The sequence below is a fragment of the Amblyraja radiata genome, chromosome 1, assembly GCF_010909765.2.
Source record: "Amblyraja radiata isolate CabotCenter1 chromosome 1, sAmbRad1.1.pri, whole genome shotgun sequence".
Taxonomy (NCBI): domain Eukaryota; kingdom Metazoa; phylum Chordata; class Chondrichthyes; order Rajiformes; family Rajidae; genus Amblyraja; species Amblyraja radiata.
Window position 1 is genome coordinate 60,332,773 of NC_045956.1, and position 21,481 is coordinate 60,354,253.

Genomic DNA, 21,481 nt, shown 5'->3' on the forward strand with positions numbered 1-21,481 from the left:
AGAGTCCCGGCTGCAGGGGGCAAATTCGACCGCCGATAGCGCAAAAGTCCTAATGCGGTCGAGATTGGCCGCGTCACACGTACCACATTTTTGGGGGGATTTCTGGGGGGGGTGGAATTTCAAGTGTGCTCCTGTAACTTTGTCTGAATTAATGGAGGTGCCGGACTTCAAACCTGTCGGAAAATCAATGATCGATGTGCACAAGAGGTGGGACACCTTGTAACAAATGAGCAAGACGTTGCTGAGACTGCACTTGGAGTATTTTGTGCAGATCTGGTCACCTAGCTACAGGAAACATATCATTAAGTTGGAAATGGTGGGAAATAAAATTCACAAGAATGTTACCAGGAGTGGAGAGCTTGAGTTATCAGGAGAGACTAGATAGGTTGGGGTGAAGGGAAGCTGCGGAATGACCTTAGAGGTTTATAAAATCATGAAGGGCATAGAAATAGATGTAACCCTGTCTTTAGATTTTAGAGATACAGAGCTGAAACAAGCCTTTCGGCCCACTGAGTCCATTCCGTCCAGCGACCCCATACTCTACTAGCACTATCCTACACACGTGGGACGATTTACATTTTCTACCAAAGCCTACTAACCTGTACATCTTTGGAGTGTGGGAAGAAACTGGAGGACCTGGAGAAAACCCATGGGGTCACAGGGACAACGTATAAACTCTGCACCATCAGCACCCCTAGTCAGGATCGAACCGGAGTCTCTGGCACTGTGAGGCAGCTGCTCTACCACTGCGTCACTGTGCTGCCCTGTCCATCTCGCACAAACCAACATCCTCACCACCAACTCCATCTACACTTCACGCACTCGGGAAAGCAAATAACAAAATCCAGGATCTTTTTCACCCCAGTCATTCCCTTTTGTCCCCTCTCCCATCGGGCAGCAGATACAAAACCTCAAAGCGCATACCATCAGATTCAGTAGCAGTTTCTTGCCCGCTATTATCAGACTACTGAACCATCCTCCAATCAGCTAGGGTGCAGTCCTGATCTTCCAAACCTATCTCTATACGGACATTGGACTTTTTCGCTGGAACTGTAAAGCTATGATGCTCTAACTGTATATTCAGCACTCTGGCATTTTTCTCTGTGCACCACTGTTGTACTTGTGTACCGCTTGATTGTACTCATGTATAGTGCAATCTGATTTAATTGATTTAATTGGACAGATCACAAACAAAAGCTTTTCACTGTAATTTGGCACGTGATAATAATCAACTAATACCAGTGTTTAAGAAAGAACTGCAGATGACAACTTAAAGCACACGGTATTGGGGGTTCAGTATTGATGTGGATAGAGAACTGGCTGGCAGACAGGAAGCAAAGAATAGGAGTAAACGGGTCCTTTTCAGAATGGCAGGCAGTGACTAGTGGGGTACCGCAAGGCTTAATGCTGGGACCCCAGCTATTTACAATATATATTAATGATTTGGACGGAATTGAATGCAACATCCCCAAGTTTGCGGATGACACAAAGCTGGGGGGCAGTGTTAGCTGTGAGGAGGATGCTAGGAGGCTGCAAGATGACTTGGATAGGCTGGGTGAGTGGGCAAACGCATGGCAGATGCAGTATAATGTGGATAAATGTGAGGTTATCCACTTTGGTGGCAAAAACAGGAAAGTAGACTATTATCTGAATGGTGGCCAATTAGGAAAAGGGGAGATGCAACAAGACCTGGGTGTCATGGCACCAGTCATTGAAAGTAGGCATGCAGGTGCAGCAGGCAGTGAAGAAAGCGAATGGTATGATAGCATTCATAGCAAAAGGATTTGAGTATAGGAGCAGGGAGGTTCTACTGCAGTTGTACAGGGTCTTGGTGAGACCATACCTGGAGTATTGCGTACAGTTTTGGTCTCCTAATCTGAGGAAAGACATTCTTGCCATAGAGGGAGTACAGAGAAGGTTCACCAGACTGATTCCTGGGATGTCAGGACTTTCATATCAAGAAAGACTGGATAGACTCGGCTTGTACTCGCTAGAATTTAGAAGATTGAGGGGGGATCTTATAGAAATTTACAAAATTCTTAAGGGGTTGGACAGGCTAGATACAAAAAGATTGTTCCCGATGTTGGGGAAGTCCAGAACAAGGGGTCACAGTTTAAGGATAAGGGGGAAATCTTTTAGGAACGAGATGAGAAAAACATTTTTCACCCAGAGAGTGGTGAATCTCTGGAATTCTCGGCCACAGGAGGTAGTTGAGGCCAGTTCATTGGCTATATATAAGAGGGAGTTAGATGTGGCCCTTGTGGTTAAAGGTATCAGGGGGTATGGAGAGAAGGCAGGTACAGGATACTGAGTTGGATGATCAGCCATGATCACATTGAATGGCGGTGCAGGCTCGAAGGGCCGAATGGCCTACTCCTGCACCTATTTTCTATGTTTCTATGTTTCTATGCTGGAAAATCGAAGATAGGCAAACAAAGCTAGAGAAACTCAGTCTGAAGAAGGGTCTCGCCCCGAAATGTCGCATATTCCTTCGCTCCATAGATGCTGCCTCACCCGTTGAATACCAATACCAGTGATTTAATTTGTACATTCGCCTGCACAAGGTCCACATCCCTCTATTTCCTGTCTGTTTGTGTGCTTGCCTAAATGCTTAAAATGTAGATGCATCTTTAGACTTTAGAGATACAGAGCAGAAACAGGCCCTTCGGACTCCGAGTCCGCACTGACCAGCGATCATCCCATACATTATCACCATCCTACACACTAGGGACAACTTTACATTTTTTTACCAAAGCTAAATAACCTACAAACCCGTACGTCTTTAAAGTGTGGGAGGAAACCGGGGTAACCTGGAGAAAACCCACGCGGTCACAGGGAGAATATACAAACGCTGTAGTCAGGATTGAACCCGGGTCCCTGGCGCTGTAAGGCAGCAACTCTACCGCTGTACCGCTGTGTCACCCACCTTGTGTGGGGCTAGGTGGGGATGTTGTATTATCAACAATAAACAATCATTCAATAAAAACAATAATTTTTTTTTACGCAGAGAGTGGTGGGTGACTGGAACATGCCGCCAGAAGTGGCGGTGGAGGCAGATACGATAGTGGTGCTTAAGAGAATTTTGAATTGGCGCGTGGTTATACAGGAAATGGAAGGATACGGATCACGTGCAGGCAGAGATTAGTTCAGTTTGGCATCATGTCCAGCACGGACATTGTGGGCTGAAGGGCCTGTTCCTGTGCTGTTCTGTGTTCTATGCTCTGAGAACATCCCTGAAAGAACGGCAAAAGACTATTTTATGGTGAGTAGGGGAATCAAGAACCAGAGGACATACGGTGGGTTTAAGGTGAGGGGGGAAGGTTTAATAGGAACCTGAGGGACAACCTTTACAAACAGAGTGTGTTGGGTATATGGAACAAGCTGCCAGAGGAGATAATTGAGGCAGGCACTATATAACAACATTAAAAAGACATTTGGACAGGTACCTACCTGGATAGGATAGGTTTAGAGGGATAATGGCTAAATGCAGGCAGGTGGGACTAGGGTAGATGGGGTATGTTGGTCGGCATGGGCAAGTTGAGCTGAAGGGACTGTTCCCAGGCTGTTTGTCCCTAATCGGTTTCACAGTCTCTGGCTTTATCTCCAAGCAGTTGCTGCACAGACCAGCAGGTGGTAGTGTTGCTCTCCAATGTGGTCGTGGGATGTTAGTGAGCCACATATGACCACACTGGCACTTCGCACCACAACATACATCACCCCCAGAACAGACACAACCCCCAAAGTCTTGCACCATAGTCTTTGTTTGGAAGCAGCTCCATCCAAGACTACAAGAAATTGCAGTGTTATGGACACTGCCCAGACCATCACACAAATCAACCTCCCTTCCATTGACTCCGTCTACACTTCACGCTGCCACTGCAAGGCCACCAGTATAATCAAGGATCAGTCTCGCCTTGGTCACCCCCTCTTCTCCCCTCTCCCATCAGGTAAGAGGTACAGTAGTGTGAAAACGCACACCTCCTGATACAGGGACAGTTTCTTCCCAGCTGTTATCAGGAAACTGAACCATCCTATCACCAACTAGAGAGCAACCCTGACCTCCCACCCCCTCAGACTATCTTTAATCGGACTTTACAGAATTTTATCTTGCACTAAATGTTATTCCTTTTATCCTGGTGCTCCAGAGAAAACAATCCAAGTTTGTTCAACCTATTCTTCTGGTTAATACCCTCCAATCTAGACAGCATGGGCCAAATGGCCTCCTTCTGTGCCGTAAGTATAAAAACCATGAATGACTGCACCTCAGTAGCTGCTGGGAAGGTTATTTTTCCAAAGATAAACTTGATTCAGAATTTAAATTCTATACAAAACAAAATATATACAAAACAAACTGGGTAGTTTAGTTTAGTTTTGAGATACATTGTGGAAACAGGCCCTTCGGCCCAAAGAGTCCACACTGACCCGTCTCACCCCGTACAGTAACACCATCCTACGCACTAGGAACAATTCACAATTTTACCAAAGCCAATTAACCTACAAACTTGCACGTCTATGGAGTGTGGGAGGAATCCGGAGCACCCAGAGAAATTGATGTGGTCACTCCGTGCAGACAGCACCTGTAGTCAGGATCAAACCCGGGTCTCTGGCGCTGTAAGGCAGCATCTCTACCACTCCAGATGAATGTACAAAGGAGGGGAAAGGAATAGGACAACTCGTGCGGGATAGTGGGAGAAATAGGCGCATGGGGAGGGCACTGGAAAGAGAGAGGGGTGTAAGGGGATCTTACTTAAAATCAGAGAATACAACGTTCATACCATTAGGTTGCAATCCACCTGCCCGCATCTAGTTTCACAACATCACCACCTTCCCTGCTTCAGAAAGACAGTGTGCAGCAGTAGAGTTGTTGTCTACAGCGCCAGAGACCCCGGTTTGATACTGATTACGGGTGCTCTGGTTTGTAGGTTAATTCATTTGTAAATTGTCCATAGTGTGTAGGGTGTCCTTGGTGGGCCGAAGGGCCTGTTCCCACACAGTATCCCTGAACTAAATTAAACTAAATCTCAAAATGCTGGTGTCACAGCAGGTCAGGCAGCATCTCTGTCGAAAAGGGATAGGTGATGTTTCGGGTGTGAACCCTTCCTCATACTCCATGCATTTTCCTCTGCTTAATCGTGTATTGTTTCCCTTGCATTCATTACACCCAAGCCTCCACTGGGCCTATTATGAGGTAATACATATTTAAAATCCGGCAACTCTCAGCTCTTTTTTCTCATTCAACCAGCTGCCTTTTGCCATCTCCCTTTACAGCACTGCAGCGATTTCCACGAGAGCTAATTTGAACAAATGTGCCAATTACGCCCATAATTCTCAGGTGCCGATCAGTAGGTAATTGGACACAACAGATCTGTTTCCCCACATCCCCAAACCAACCCCCCACCCCCTCCCTCCCCTCCCACCACAACTTCACCAGCGGGACATAAAGTCTAAATGAGCAATTGTCCAGGTGTAATCTCCTGAGATTGTGTCAGGATAAATAGTAAGATTAAACGAGAACTTACCAGTTCGAAGTTTGATCATTATTTTATGAGGAGTACGTTGAGGGAATACGTGAAGAACCCCGCCAGGACGCATGCGTGTCTTTCTTCAAAGCAGCGGTGTGAAATCACAGATAACTGTAATGACTTAGACATAGTAAGATTAGAGAAAGAAATACCAGTTGAGTATATGATCATGGGTGGGAGCGGAGGGCACGTATTCCCTCAACATACTCCTCATAAAATAATGATCAAACTTAGAACTGGTAAGTTCTCGTTTAATCTTACTATTTTACTTCGGAGTCACGTGAGTGACTACGTGAAGATTTCAAAGCTCCGTGATTTCATGCCGTGGAAACAAGTCCATGCATCACATCTGCCTTAATGACTGTAGGAGGAACTGTGTCAACATAATTTAGACATGAATCCGACATTAAAATCCATGAAATTTATTAACACAAATTATAACCCCTATTTATGGGGTAAATTAAATTACAGAACTTAAAATTGTTTCTGCAAACGTTCCAGGTTTCATGACTGGTTTATGATAAAATAGTTGGAATGTTTTTTCCCCTGACCATCCTGCTGCCTTGAGGATTTGATCCATTGGTACATCCAACTGCATAGCTGCCGATGTAGCTGCAGCCCTGGTGGAATGAGATTTAAAAATATTAGTATCCACCCCAGCCTGTGTTAGAACCTGTTTCAGCCATCTTGAGATGGACTGGACCATCACTCTTTTGTGTGGTTGCTTATGGCTGACTAAAAGTGCCTTCTCATTGCCTCTGATGATTTTCGTTTTCTCCATGTATAACGACAAATGTCTTACTATATAGAGACGATCATCTGTTGGGTAAGACCTAAATTCTATATTGAGGCCTGCTGATCCCTGTCTGTTCTGCTTTACTAATTCATAAATATGAAACGTAATATTTTCAGATGAAGAAGTCATGTTGTCCAGTCTTAATTTATGTAATGACTGTACCCTTTGTGCCGTGACCAATGCCATTAGCATGACTGTTTTTAATGTCAGTCTATGTAGGGACAGAGCTGTTGCTGGAGACCAATTCCTGAGCATCTTCAGGACAATACTCACATCCCATATTTGTTACCAGTGGGTGAGTCCCAACAGAGTGACGCTCTGTTCCTTGCCATAGATAAGTTGATAAGGCACTTCTGGCGCAGTTGATGGCACAATAACTGAGCCCCTCATCATAATGGAGGCATGCCAGGTATTCCAGAACAGACGGGATGTTCATATCTCTGTAGGTGATGCTGTTTTTGTTACAATACATCTCCCACTTACTGATATAGACCAGATACTGTTTTTTGGTGGACTGTGTTTGGGCCGCCGAAATCATGTTCACTGTACGGTCCGTCAGTCCCAGCTGTAGTAGAGGTATTTTTAAACTCTACAAATTAATAAATTCAAATAGTTATGGCATGGCTGGCAATCCCTTGTTATGGGATGAACCAACAAGTCTGGTCCATTCGGGATGGTGATACATGGTTCTAATACCATGTTCAGTATCACTGGGAACCATGGTTGAGTAGGCCAATCGGGTACTACCAAAATACCAGACGCAGAGTCCTGCTGTATTTTCCTTAATACCCGACTGATGAGGCAGAAAGGAGGGAATGCATAAATAAACAATTTCCCCCAATGCAGTGAAAATGCATCTGTCGCCGCTGCCCCAGGGTCTGGTTCCCATGAAACATAATTTGATAACTGGTGATTAAACCTGGATGCGAATAGATCGATATCTGGTGTTCCATATCGTGCTGTAATATCAGCAAATACTTTTTATTCAACATCCATTCGGTGTTTTCATTAAATTTGCATGACCTGGTGTCTCCACTAAATTTAGTTTACCTGGTAGGTAAGTAGCTGATATCCAAATATCTCTCTGGATACACCATTGCCAAATTGTATTAGCCAGATTGTCACATGATGTCGATTTGTTTCCACCCATGTGGTTGATATATGCTACCACGGTGGTATTGTCAATCTGTAGTCTAACATGCTGATGATATGACCCAGTACAATATGACTTTAGGCCATAGAATGCACCCAACATTTCCAGGTAGTTTATGCCCAGTGTGAGTAATAATGATGCCTCCTGAGCAGTCCATCTACCTCCACAGCTGGAGATGGAATTGGTGGCACCCCAACCAAGTGCACTGGCATCAGTTTGTAGCACCATTGAAGGGTTGCTGATAATGATTGGATTGAAACAAAGCCAAATGTTATCTATCCACCATTTTAGTTCCATTATAGCTTTGATTGGTAGCTTCATTGGTCTGTCAAAATGACCAGCATTAATTTTGAGTGCTTGTATTTTTGCTCTCTGTAAATGTTCGTAATGTAAAGGTCCAAATTGTGTGGCTGAAAAGGCAGCCACTATTTTGCCAATTACTTTTTCTACCAATCTGATGGATGGTTTACTGATGTCAATGAGGTTATTGCAAGCCTCTATTAAGTCTATAGCCTTTCCCTTTGGCAAAGTCACCGACATGTGAACTGAGTCAATGGTGAACCCCAAATAGTCCATTGTAGTGGAAGGCGTTAATTTAGATTTAACTGGATGGATAATAAACCCCAGTTTTTCAAATAACTGTTTTGTGGCTGTTACAGTTTGTTTGGCCAATTCCAAAGTTTTGCCCACGATAAGTATGTCATCTAGATATGCCACGGCCATGTGCTTTTGTTTCCGTAGAAACGCTAGGGCTGGTTTCAAAATTTTAGTGAACAGCCTGGGGGCTGATGTTAACCCATTTGGCAGCGCTCTATACTGCCAGTGCTGTCCCATCCAGATACATTTTAAGAAACATCTGTGGTCACCTCGTATAGGCACTGAATAGTAAGCATCTTTTAAATCGATGCTAGCTATGAAGTAACCTTTGGAAATCAATTGTTTAGCAGTAACAAAGGTTTCCATTTTAAAATGAATATATTGTACAAATGTATTCAATTTGGTCAGATCTATGATGATGCGACAACCACCATCTTTTTTGTTTTTGGTAAATATATTGGACACGTATTCTAACGGTTCGTGTTGGGATTTTTCAATTACCCCTTTTGCGTAAAGCCGTTCCAGTTCAGCATGCGCTTCTGATTTTTCTTTACCAGAAAGTACGAACATTCGGTTTGGCATATGTTGAACTGGAGGGCTGTATTTGTGTATAAATTCTATGGTATATCCCTGGATACTGCTTAAAATATAAGTATCGGTAGTTAACATGCTCCATGCATCCAGAAAGGAGTGTAATCTCCCCCCAACCTCCATGCTCCCTGTATTTTGTAGGGAACCAGACCCACCTACCTCCATAGTTACCAGTGGCAGGTTTACTTCTTTTTGTAAATCCTTCGTTGATGTTGAGGCAGTGGTGTCTGGGTTTGTGGTTTGGTTGATGTTGGAGGTTCGCGTATCTTCCAAGAAGGCCGGCCTGGGCCATGGCCTAAAAAAGACTCATGTTTGGTGTACCGGACCTTCGAACTTTCACCAGTCGGTCTTGTTCTACTGGTGGGTGCGTAGGGGTGCTGTCTGTGGCTGTAGTGGGTTTTTGATGAAGTCCCTTTTATGAGTCCCAGGGTTTTTGCTTCCTCATCAAGCTCCTTGACTTGCTTCGATAGGTTACCTCCAAATAGTAGTATAGGTGGTTTTATGTTCCCAGGTTTGCACAGACCCACGAATTTCGGATTTAAAGTGGGTCGGATGGCATTCTTCCTGATGCTGTTTATCTCATATTGAGTGTTGCAAAGCTATGCCAGTGCATCCTGTTGGTCCTGGGACATGTCCTTCTCATCCACTGTGCGGGTGAATGCTGTTATCCCGGCTGTTAGGAGTTTTAATACCTTTTGGAGTTTGACATCCATGCCTCTAACTCCTATTCCAATATGTTTCCATATACAAGTATTGACTACTGGAACATTCAGGGATATACAGTTACCCGGTGCCAGGAGTCTTGACGTGGTGTCCAATACAGCCTGTTCTTGTAGCTGGTTAAAAGACATATAGTCTATACTGGCAGCAAGCTTTTGCTCCAGGTTTTGGCCAGTCTGGTCTGGCTGTATGAAGTTGGACACCATGTCCAGCAGATTTTCTCGTTCCTGCATCCCCTGCACACTTGATTTTTCTTCTGCGAACCCCTCTTCAGGATCAGCCCAGTACTGACCCCCAGTACTCCCTTCTGATGAGGGAGAAGCACTGTGCAGCCCTACAAGAGGTGCTGTTGTGGGTTTTACATAGAGCCCACAGTGACTCGACTCCATCTCCCGGAGTCTGTCACGTTGGAGCAAATGCTCCACACACCGCTCCATCCGGCTCCAGCGCTCACGGTCGCTGGCCGCCCGCGGCTGCTCAAAGTCGGACTCATCTGAGTCCACGACTTTGTTAGTTTTCTGTCTTGCCTTACCGCCCGGCCGCAGGGTGGATCTGGCCGGTGCGGAGGCGACATCGGGCACAGCTGATACCATTATCGGTGATTCAAGTGCCGCTGGCCGCTGCAGGCTGCCCGCTACTCCGCGGTCCTCCCCCACCAGCTTTGTCGCAGCCCTTGTTGCTTTCTTTGACTTGTCCATGCTTCCCACCTGTAAGTTGGTATAGGAAACACACAAAAAGACCACAGAGTAACTCTTACCTGCTGGTTCCGGCTTTTTAAATTGCCACTGCGGGGGAACGTCGTTCCACCCCGCCTGACGTTTCGCAATGCGTGTAGCGATATGACACGCATGCGTCCTGGTGGGGTTCTTCACGTAGTCACTCACGTGACTCCGAAGTAACATTGTGCTTTTGTTCATGACTAGAGCAATTCGTCAGCAAGTGTGGCTGTGTTTGTGTCCTGTATACACCCCAGTTAGAAGCAGCTGAACATTTAAGACAGGAAGTATAGTGGGTGGCATGGTGGTGAAGCTACTGCCTTACTGCGCCAGAGACCCGGGTTCGATCCTGACCTCAGGTGCTGTCTGTATGGAGTTTGTACATTCTCCCTGTGGCTGCGTGAGTTTTCTCCGGGTGCTCCGGTTTCTTCCCACACTCCAAAGACGTGCAGGTTTGTAGGTTAATTGGCTTCTGCAAATTTTAAATTGTCCCTAGTGTGTTGGATAGTGTTAGTGTATGGGGTGATCACTGGTTGGTGTGGACTCGGTGGGTTGAAGGGCCTGTTTCCACGCTCTGTCTCTAAAGTCTCAAGTCTAAAGTCAAGGGCCTGTCCCACGAGCATGCGACTGCCTGCGGCGAGCGTGACCTAACGTGGTCGCTTGAGCCGTACGGCCTCGCGCGGCCGGTCCCACTTCGATCGCCGGAGCCGTATGGAGTTGTGCGGAGCTGGTCCCGACATTGCGCGGGGCTGTGAAAAACTGACACTGTCCAAAAATTCCACGCGGCAATGACCTGCCGGCCCGCAGCCGCTTTGAGGCCTTACGCAGCGCCTCGACGGGTGTATGCAGCGTCTCAACGCCGTACGTAGCGTCTCGATGCCGTACGCAGCGTCTTGACGGCGTACACAGCGTCTTGGCGGCGTACCCATAGCGCGTGGCATTGCGCGATGACGTCACCGCCCGGCGTGCCATTGCATGATAATGTAACCACCCGACGCCGTGCGACGTCCAAATTTAGTCGGCCCGCCTCCTGCCCAGCTGATTGGTCAGTATGATGTCGGGACCAGCCTCGCACAACTCCAGACGGCTCCGCGGTTGGAAGTGCGACCGGCCCCGCGAGGCCGTATGCCTCAAGCCACCACGTTTGGTCGCGCTGGACGCATGCAATCGCATGCTGGTGGGACAGGCCCTTAAGGTTGTCATTACAGAACATAGAACAGTACAGTACAGAAACAGGCCTGACGGCCCACAATGTTTATACTGAACATGATGCCAAGATATTCTACTCATCTGTCTGCACGTGATCCGTATCCTGCCATTCCCTCCCCTTCCTCCTTAACTAACCCCCTCTCCCCCCTTTGTCTCCTCCAGCCTTTGTCCACCCATCTGCTAATCAAAATCCCACTCACCTGTATCCACCTATCATTATAAAGAAGAGTCCCGACCAGAAATGCCACCTTTAGACTTTAGAGATACAACGTCCAAACTGGCCTTTCAGCCCAATGGGTCCACACTGACCAGTGATCACTCGTACACTAACATTATCTTACACACAAGGGACAATTTACAATTTACAGAAGCTAATTAACAAACCTGTACGTCTTTGGAGTGTGGGAGGAAACCAGAGCACCCGGAGAAAACCCACGTGGTCACAGGGAGAATGTACAAACTCCGTACAGGCAGCATCCGAAGTTGGGATCGAAATCAGGTCTCTGAATCTGTAAGGCAGCAGCTCTACTGCTGCACCACTGTGCTGCCCACCTATCCATGTTCTTCAGAGATGCTGCCTGACCCATTGAGTATCTCCAGCAAATTGAATATATATATATTATGAATACTTGTCAGTCTTTGTCCAGTCCCCACCTCTTTTACAGCTTTCTCCCTACCCAGAACGTCATCTATTAATGTGCCGATCTAAAAGCCGCTTAAATACCACTATTAACGATGGTAGCTCTGGCTGTCTGACAGGATCTGCCTTTGGGGCTGAATGGCCTAATCTTGCTCCTAACTTTTATTGTTTTCAATCCTAGCAGTGGAAACCTGATCCTGTTGCCTTTGTCTGACCCACACACAATCACTGCTTTCTTAGTCAGTATCACCCTGAAATTTGTCCAAGTGGTCATTGGATCATATCTTTACAACTTCACTCATTACTTTAGACTTTGGAGATACAGCGTGGAAACAGGGCCTGCCCCACGAGTATGCGCCTGCATGCGGCAAGCGCGACCAAACCAGAATCGGTGGCCGCGCGGAGGTCGAGTGAGTGACATGAAGTTCGAGCGAAGTCCGCGGGAAGTTCGCGCGTGACGTACGGCATCGAGGCCGCTGCGGGCCGGCAGGCCGTTGCCGCGTGGAATTTTTGAACACGGTCAGTTTTTCGGAGCCCCGCGCGATGTCAGGACCAGCTCCGCTCAACTCCATGCGGCTCCGGCGATCGAAGTTGGACCGGCCCCGCGAGGCCGTACGGCTCAAGCGACCACGTTAGGTCGCGCTTACCGCATGGAGTCGCATGCTCGTGAGACAGGCGTTAAGACCTACAGAGTCTGCGCTAACCAGCGATCAGCCGTTTACATTAGTTCTATCCTACACACTAGGGGCAATTTACAGAAGCCAGTTAAATTACAAACCTGCACATCTTTGGAGTGTGGGTGGAAATCGGAGCACCAGGAGAAAACCCACGCGGTCACAGGGAGAACATGCAAACTCTGTACAGACAGTACCTGAGGTCAGGATCTAACCTGAATCTCTGGTGCTGTAGGCAGCAAATCTGCTGCTGCACCACCGTGCTGTCCTTTACTGAATCTAATTATTTTTTTAAAAGCAAATACAGTTCTACCACTGACTTTCCAGCAATGGTGGTCCAGCACCTCATTTAATCTGGACAAAATTACGAGAGCGCACTTGAAATCATTCCACGTTGTTTCTGGTCCACATCAATTTTCACACTTCCATCAGTGTTAAATGTTGTGACGGTACCTGCCTCAACTACCTCTTCCAGCAGCTCTTTGTGTAAATAATAAAGTATTAATAAAGTATCTATCTATCTATCTATCTATCTATCTATCTATCTATCTATCTATCTATCTATCTATCTATCTATCTATCTATCTATCTATCTATCTATCTATCTATCTATCTATCTATCTATCTATCTATCTACCTATCTACCTATCTAAAAATGTTACCCCTCGGGTTCCTATTAAATCTTTCCCCCCTCACATTAAACCCATGTCCTCTGGTTGTTGATTCCCCATCTCTGTGTAAAAGACTCTGTATATCTACCCAATCCTCTCATGATCTTATACACCCTCCCTCCCCTGTAACCGTAAAGGCAGTATATCACTTATCTCAGCTTTCAAATCCCATTAATTTTCTTTTTAAAATCTAATTTGCCTTGTGCTGTCTGGCCTTTGGCTTGGGTCCAGCCAATAAATATTACTTTTCAGGTGGGTCTATTGATTTAGCTGCTAGATTTCCTCAACGTGTGAGGAGATTTTGGCATATTGCCAAATACTCTATCGAACTGCCAGAGGAGCTCAGTGGAGAGTATACTGGCTAACTGTATCAAAAGTCTAGGGGAGCTTAGTTTTGGGACACAGCATAGAAACAGGGCCTTTGGCCCACCAAGTCTATGCTGATCATCGATCACCCATTCACACTATCTCATCCACTCCCGACACAGGGCGACAGGGTGAGTCAGCCGTAGAGTTGCTGTCTTATGGTGCCAGAGACCCGGGATCGATCCTGACTATGGGTCAGCTCTACTGATGTGCCACTTCACCACCCTAAATACAAGGGGAAGGGAACAGGGGGGTGGGGGAAGAGGGGCGGGGGAGATAAAAGGGAATTGAGAGACATGGGGATGGGAGATTAAAGTACGAAAGAGGGGCAATGAGAAGGGTGAGTGGGGCCAGATAATGGGAAAAATAGGTGCATGGTATTGGGAAAGATTAATGAATTTAAATTTTGTTAATGAAAAGGAACTGCAGATGTTGGTTTATACCAAAGATAGAGTCACAATGCTGGAGTAACTGGGTGGGTCTCAGGAAAACATGGATAGATTATGTTTCGGGTCGGGACCCTTCCTGGTATAAGATGGTGCAGGAAAGAGGGAGGCGGGCAAGAGATTATTACTTAAAATTGGAGAATTCAACGTGCATATCCTTGGGTTGTAAGCTGCCCATAGAATATGAGGTGCTCTTCCTCCGGTTTGTGTGCAGCCTCACACTGGCAATGGAGGAGGCCCAGCACAGAAAGGTCAATGTGGGAATGAGAAGAGGAGTTTAAATGGTTAAATTGTGTAAGGTAAAGGCAGACTACACCTCTATGCAAATCCCCACGATTATTTTCAAAGGTTAGGTTTAAACATTCCCAGAGGCACTCGGCTTGGAATCAGAGGAGGCTGCAGTGAAAGACTGTTCCCAGTTTGAATATGAAGAAAAGGTGGCATTAGAATTGATTAATAATTCAACCAAGCAAGCACTGTGCTTCGCCTAAGTCTTAACACCTGGGCGATGAACAAACACCAGTTATTTATTCAATGAAGAAAAGATAATGGCCTTTAATATTTTAGTGATATGCAGATCTGCTTCAGAAAAGGCAAAACATATCTGAGGTTAAAGCACAGATGATTAATAATTAAGGAGGACTGAGCTTTCACATGTTCAAAGAGAAATCCATGCCTACACCAAGACAACTCCAGCAATCTTGCACCTCAGTACTAAAAATACTCCGTCATCATACTGATGAATCAGAGCTCATTGTGGACTACAGAAGGTCTAGGGGCGGCACGCACACCCCCATCCATATTAACGGGACGGAGGTGGAACGTGTTTCCAGCTTCAGGTTCCTGGGGGTCAACATCTCTGATGACCTCTCTTGGACCCACAATACCTCAACTCTGGTCAAGAAGGCTCACCAGCGTCTCTTCTTCCTGAGGAGACTAAAGAAGGACCATCTGTCTCCTCAGATTCTGGTGAACTTCTACCGCTGCACCATCGAGAGCATCCTTACCAACTGTATCACAGTATGGTATGGCAACTGCTCTGTCTCCGACCGGAAAGCACTGCAGAGGGTGGTGAAAACTGCCCATCGCATCACAGCTGCAGGAAGAGGTTGGACGGATTTGGACTGTTCTCTCTTGGAATGCCAGAGGCTGATGGGAGACCCGTCAGAAATATACATAGAAACACACAACATAGAAAAATAGGTGCAGGAGTAGGCTATTCGGCCCTTTGAGCCAGCATCGTCATTCAATATGATCATGGCTGATCATCCACAATCAGTACCCCCTTCCTGGCTTTTCCGCATATCCCTTGATTCCTTTAGACCCAAGAGCTAAATCTAACTAACTCTTGAAAACATCCAGTGAACTGGCCTCCACTGCCTTCTGTGGCAGAGAATTCCACAAAGAATAGAGAGGCACAGACAGTCAGGATTTTTTTTTCCCCCAGGATGGATATATCAAATACGAGGTTTAAGGTGAGAGGGGCAAAGTTTAAAGGAGATGTGTGGGGTCACGTTGAAGACGAGTCCTGACCCGAAACTTCACTTATTCACCTATTTTCCCCAGAGATGCTGCCTGACCCGTTGAGTTACTCCAGCATTTGCTGTCTATTGTTGGTATAAACCAGCATCTGTAGTTCATTTTTATTAACTAAATTCAAGTTCATTAATCTCTCCCAATCAACCTCCGCTGCCAGAAGCACAGAATAACTAATTTATTACATCTCATTAATCATATTGCGTGGTGTTTGTTTAAAGTCATAGTTTCACATTAACCTTGGAGCAAATCCAGTCAGGGGGAGGAATGTTGTGATAGAAACTCACCTCAGCCAACGGGATACCTTCAGGAGGGCGGCACTGAAGAAGCACCTCTTGTTCCACGGATACCTCCTTGCCTAATGGTTCCTGTTCAAACGTCTTCCGTAGATCTGGGCAAGAGATTAGACAGATCATTAATCGTGGGCCTGTCCAAGCGATTACACACAGTGGCAAGAAAGAGAGCCAAGTCAAAAGTCAAGAGTGTTTCATTGTCAAACATATGTACCAACAACGGAACAATGACTGGTGTAGGAAGGAACTGTAGGCACTGCAGGTGCTGGTTTACACCGAAGGTAGACATTGAAGATAGATACGAAATGCTGGGTTAACTCAATGGGACAGGCAGCATTTCTGGTCTTTTCTTGCCTCCAGCTCTTCATCATCCCCCCCTCCGCCTCATCCCGCCTCCTACTTTCAGTCTGAAGAATGGTCCCGACATGGAACATCACTCATTCTTTTCCCCCAGAAATGCTGCCTGACCCGCTAAGTTTCTCCAGCACTTTGTGTCTATCTTTGGTGTAAACCAGCATCTGCAGCTCCTGGTTTCTACAATGAAATTCTTATTTGCTGCAGCATAAACACAACACACATACTGTAGAAGTCTGAAGGAGGGACAGGCCCAAAATGTTCTCCAGGGATGCTGCCTGACATGTTCCAGCATTTCGTGTCTTTCCTTGGTAAACCAGCATCTGCAGTTCCTTGTTTCTACAGATAGATTGAATTGATTTAAAGATACGGCATGAAAACAGGCCCTTCGGCCCACTGAGCCCACACCAACCATTGATCACCCTATTTCTCTGTTACCACACTTTCTCATTCACATCCTACATACTGGGGCCAATTTACAGAGGGCCAATTAACCTATGAATCCCACACGTCTTTGGGATGTGGGAGGAAATCGAAACACCCAGAGGAAACCTACATGGTCACAGGGAGATGGTGCAAGATCCACACAGATAGAATCCGACGTTAGGATCAAACCCTGGTTTTCTGAATCAGGTGATATTTGGTTCTCCATCTCAGGTATACGTCTGTTGTCTAAATTGCTGCAAAGAGCCTTGAGTCCTTTCACCATGTAAGAGATGCTGCATGAATAGAAGTGATTGCAGCTGTTATTTCTCTTCTTGCTCTGAACAATGTACAGTATATGGGCAAAGACACCCACAAAATGCCGGAGTGACTCAGCTGGTCAGGCACCATCTCAGGAGAAAAGGGATGGATGTCGTTTTGTGTCAGAACCCATCTTCAGACACGACCCGAAATGTCACCCATCTTTTTTCTCCAGAGATGTTGCCTGACCTGCTGAGTTACTCCAGCACTCTGAGTCTATTTTTGGCAGAAATCAGCATTTGCAATTCCTTGTTTCTACATTTTGACCCACTGCAAAACTTCATCAAGGTCTGCCTGCTTTAAAGAAGTTCTCCTCCTCTCTCCGTCGGGAGTTATGTGACACCCTCTCTTGCTGCTCTGTGATTCCTGTTGCTCTCCGGCTCTACAACAGTAGACCCGGAATCAAGGCCACAACCATGTGTGTTTCCTCAACACTTGCCTGTGCTGACACCTTGTTTCATGTGACTTCTTGCTCATGTCACCAATCCATGTTCTCCAGAGATGCTGCCTGACCCGCTGAGCTACTCCGGCACTTTGTGCCTTTTTTTTTGGAAAACCAGCATCAGCAGTTCCTTGTTTCTACCAGTTGAGATGTTTGCTGATAGATGCCAAGCTTTGAGTATCTGCTCTCTGGAATTACATTCTTAAACCCCTCTATCTTTCTCTCATGGTTGCAATTTGATTCTTTCATCAAAACTTTGGTTACAAAAAGCGATAATGGTTCAAAGTAGAACATGTAGCTCCCAATTCCTGTTTTTTTGTCTTAGTTTAAAAGATCTTTCAAGGGAGAGTTAGATCTAGTTCTTAACTCTAAAGGAATCAAGGGATATGGGGAAAAAGCAGAAACGGGGTACTGATTTTAGATGATCAGCCATAATCATATTGAATGGTGGAGATGGCTTGAAGGGCCGAATGGCCTACTACTGCATCTATTTTTCTCTGTTTCTATGAGATACAGAGTGGAAACAGGCCTTTCAACGACCTCTATCACCTCTACACTAGTTCTATCCCATTACTAGCAACAATGTAATAGAAGCCAATTAACCTACAAACCTGCACGTCTTTGGAATGTGGGAGGAAACCTGAACATCCGTAGAAAACCCATGCGGTCACAGGAAGAACGTACAAACTCCGTACAGACAGCACCCTTAATCCGGAACAAACACGGGTCTCAGGCAGCAACTTTAGTTTAGTTTAGCTTAGTTTAGAGATACTGTGCGGAAACAGGCCCTTCTGTCCATCGAGTCCACGCTGACCAGAGAGCACCCCGTACACTAACACTGCTCAACACACACTAGCCCAATTTACAATTATACCAAGCCAATTAATCTACAAACCTCTATATCATTGGAGTGCAGACATACAGATGTGCCTCTCTACCGCCCTGAGTTCCAACAAGATGAGGGTTGATCTCAGCTCCAGAATCCTCTCTTTCGTCACTGAATCTCTTGAAGCCGCTTCGGCCCAACTCATCCATGCGAACAAAGATACCCATTGAATCTAGACCTATTTGTTCACAATAGACCCATATCCCTCTAAACCTTTCCTATCCATGCACCTGCCCAAATATCTTGCTCGGTGGCCTTCCTTCTCCAAGTAAGCCAGGTCTGTGGTTGGGATACAGCTGTGGCTCGCCGGGCCCCCGTCTCACCACCATCGAGGCCCTGCCCTGCTCCCACTGCCGTCTCATCACCTATTCCTTGTCTGCAGAGATGCTGCCTGATACAAAGTGCTGGAGTAACTCAGTGTATCGACCTTCAGCGTACAGGTGATCGTTGGTCAGCATTTAATCCGTGGGCCGAAGGATCTATTTCCCTGCTGCATCTCAAAACTAAACTAAACTAAACTGGACCCCAATTATGTGCATCAACACTTACATGCAATTCGGACGTAGGACTTGTGACTCTTGGTGGTCCCAGAAGAACTCCACGCAACGCACTGGCACCAGTAGTCTTCCGGTCCAAAGAGTTCTTCCACTTGCTGCCTGGAGATCTCAATGCTCACTTCCCTCACGATGAGGTCTGGCAGTCACAAGAAATGGTTCAAGTTGTTAGCTATCTCTTCAAATAACACTTTAAATGGTAAGTTGCCATTCATACTTGCCTTGATCTGAATATTAGTATTGGTTATTATTGTCACATTATAATAATAATAATGGATGGGATTTATATAGCGCCTTTCTAATACACAAGGCGCTTTACATCGCATTATTCAGTCACTCCTCAGTCACACTCGGTGATGGTAAGCTACTTCTGTAGCCACAGCTGCCCTGGGGCAGACTGACGGAAGCGTGGCTGCCAATATGCGCCTACGGCCCCTCCGACCACCACCAATCACTCACACACATTCACACACATTCACACACAGGCAAAGGTGGGTGAAGTGTCTTGCCCAAGGACACAACGACAGTATGCACTCCAAGCGGGATTCGAACCGGCTACCTACCGGTTGCCTGCCGAACACTTAGCCCATTGTGCCATCTGTCGTGCACATTTTAGTTATCAGGCAACTGAGCCAATCTAACACCAACTAGAGAGCAGTCCTGTCCGACCATCTACTTCACTGGAGACCCTCGGACTATCTTTAATTGGACTTTACTGGACTTTATCTTGCACTAAAAGTTGTTCCCTTTATCTTGTATCTGCACACGCTGGATGGCTTGATCATATATAGTCTTTCTGCTGACTGGTTAGCACGCAACAAAATCTTTTCACTGTACCTTGGTACACGTGACAATATACTAAACTAGTTTAGTTTATTTAGCTTAGTTTATTGTCAAGTGTACCAAGGTACAGTGAAAAAAATACTTTTGCGTACTATCCAGGAAATCAAACATTTAGGAGTATACCAGGGAGAGCAAAAGAGAAAATAACCAGAGTACAGAATATAGTGTTACAGCTACTGAGTGCAGGTAAAGAAACTAACGTGTAAGTCCCCAATGGTGTAGATTGGAAGACCAGAAATTCATTGTTAGCTTTAGATTTTTAGATACAGTGTGAAAACAGGCTCTTCAGCCCACCGAGTCCGCGCCGACCAGTGATCACCCCGTACACTAGCACTATCCTACACACTAGGGACAATTTACAATTTTATTGAAGCCAATTAACCTACAAACCTGCACGTCTTTGGAGGGTGGGAGAAAACCGGAGCATCCGGGAAAAACCCACGCAGTCACAGGGAGAACGTGCAAACTCCGTGCAGACAGCACCCAAAGTCAGGATCACACCCAGCTCTCTGGCGCGGTGAGGCAGCAACTCTATCGTTGCACAGCTGTGCTGCTTCTGAAACGTGCATTCAAGAGTCTGATCACAGAGGGGAAGAAGCTGTTCTTGAACTTAGTGGAAGGTGCCTTTAAACTTTAAAGCCTGATGGGAGAGGGGAGAAGCGGGAATGACCCAAGGTAGGAGTGGTCTTTGATTGTGCTGGCTGCTTTCCCGTGGAAACGTGGTGTAGATGGAGACGATAGGGTGGGGAGGGAGGTAGGGTCTGGTCTGTGTGATGGACTAGACTGAATCCACAATATGCAATTTCTTGGTGTCTGGAGTAGAGTGTTGGTAAAACATGCAGTGATGCACCCATTCTGAAGAAGGGTGCCAACCCAAAACATCACCTATCCATTTTCTCCAGATTAGATACAGCACGAAAACATGCCCCTCAGCTTACTGAGTCTGTGTAGCACCATCCTACACACTAGGGACAATTTATATTTTACAATTTTACCAAAGCCAATTAACCTACAAACCTGCATGTCTAGATCCCTGTACTGTTCTAGATCTATGTCTATGTCTATGTCTAAGGTAGTGGAAGGTCTTACCTGCAACCTCCGGCAACCACCTTCAACTAGCATCGCAACTGGCTTTGACTAAAAAATTACCGATTTTTAAAACGGCAACCTATTTTTAGTCGCGGCTGATTTTGAATTTTTTGAAATAATCGCCGGAACATAGAAGAAGCGGAAACCACTTTCGACCATTAGGGAGACTGACAAAAACCTCCGGGAACCGCACGGAAACCTTGGGTGGGGCGCAAAGTCTCCAGAGGTTTCCGTTCAGGTTTCCTAAGTGGGACAGGGGCATAAGGAAGCAACTCTACCCCTGAGCCACCGTGTTGCCCAAAGTTGATGCCTGACCTGCCGAGGTATTCCTGTACTTTGTGTCTATTTTCGGTGATGCTTCCTGTTGGATGCCCCTGTGGAAATTGGTCATTCGGAGATATACCGAGTTACCTCTGTTTGCTGAGGATTGGTTTCTGGGTACTCAGACATTTAGCCAATAGATCTCAAGGGGTCTTACTTGCGTTTAACAGAAAATCAAATACAACATTTCACCTCAAAAACAGATTACGCACTAGAGAAGCAAGAGGATTGTACAGAGCCTGCTAGCTGACAGGCTGACTGTTCAAGGTAAAATGTGTTTTGTGTTTGACAGTGCAGAGATGAAGATTAGCGAGGGAT

General features: G+C 46.0%; 1 protein-coding gene across 6 annotated transcripts in view; it reads right to left on the reverse strand.

Annotated features, from left to right (window-relative positions):
• Positions 1–21,481, reverse strand: part of unc5c (unc-5 netrin receptor C) — a 288,173-nt gene that overhangs the window by 59,172 nt on the left and 207,520 nt on the right. For all 6 annotated transcript variants that reach the window (XM_033022624.1, XM_033022615.1, XM_033022604.1 and 3 more), the window contains exons 3-4: positions 18,906–19,049; positions 15,925–16,028 (exon numbers count right to left, since the gene is read on the reverse strand). In XM_033022624.1, coding sequence (XP_032878515.1) covers positions 15,925–16,028; positions 18,906–19,049 — 248 coding nt within the window. The remainder of the gene's footprint in view (positions 1–15,924; positions 16,029–18,905; positions 19,050–21,481) is intronic.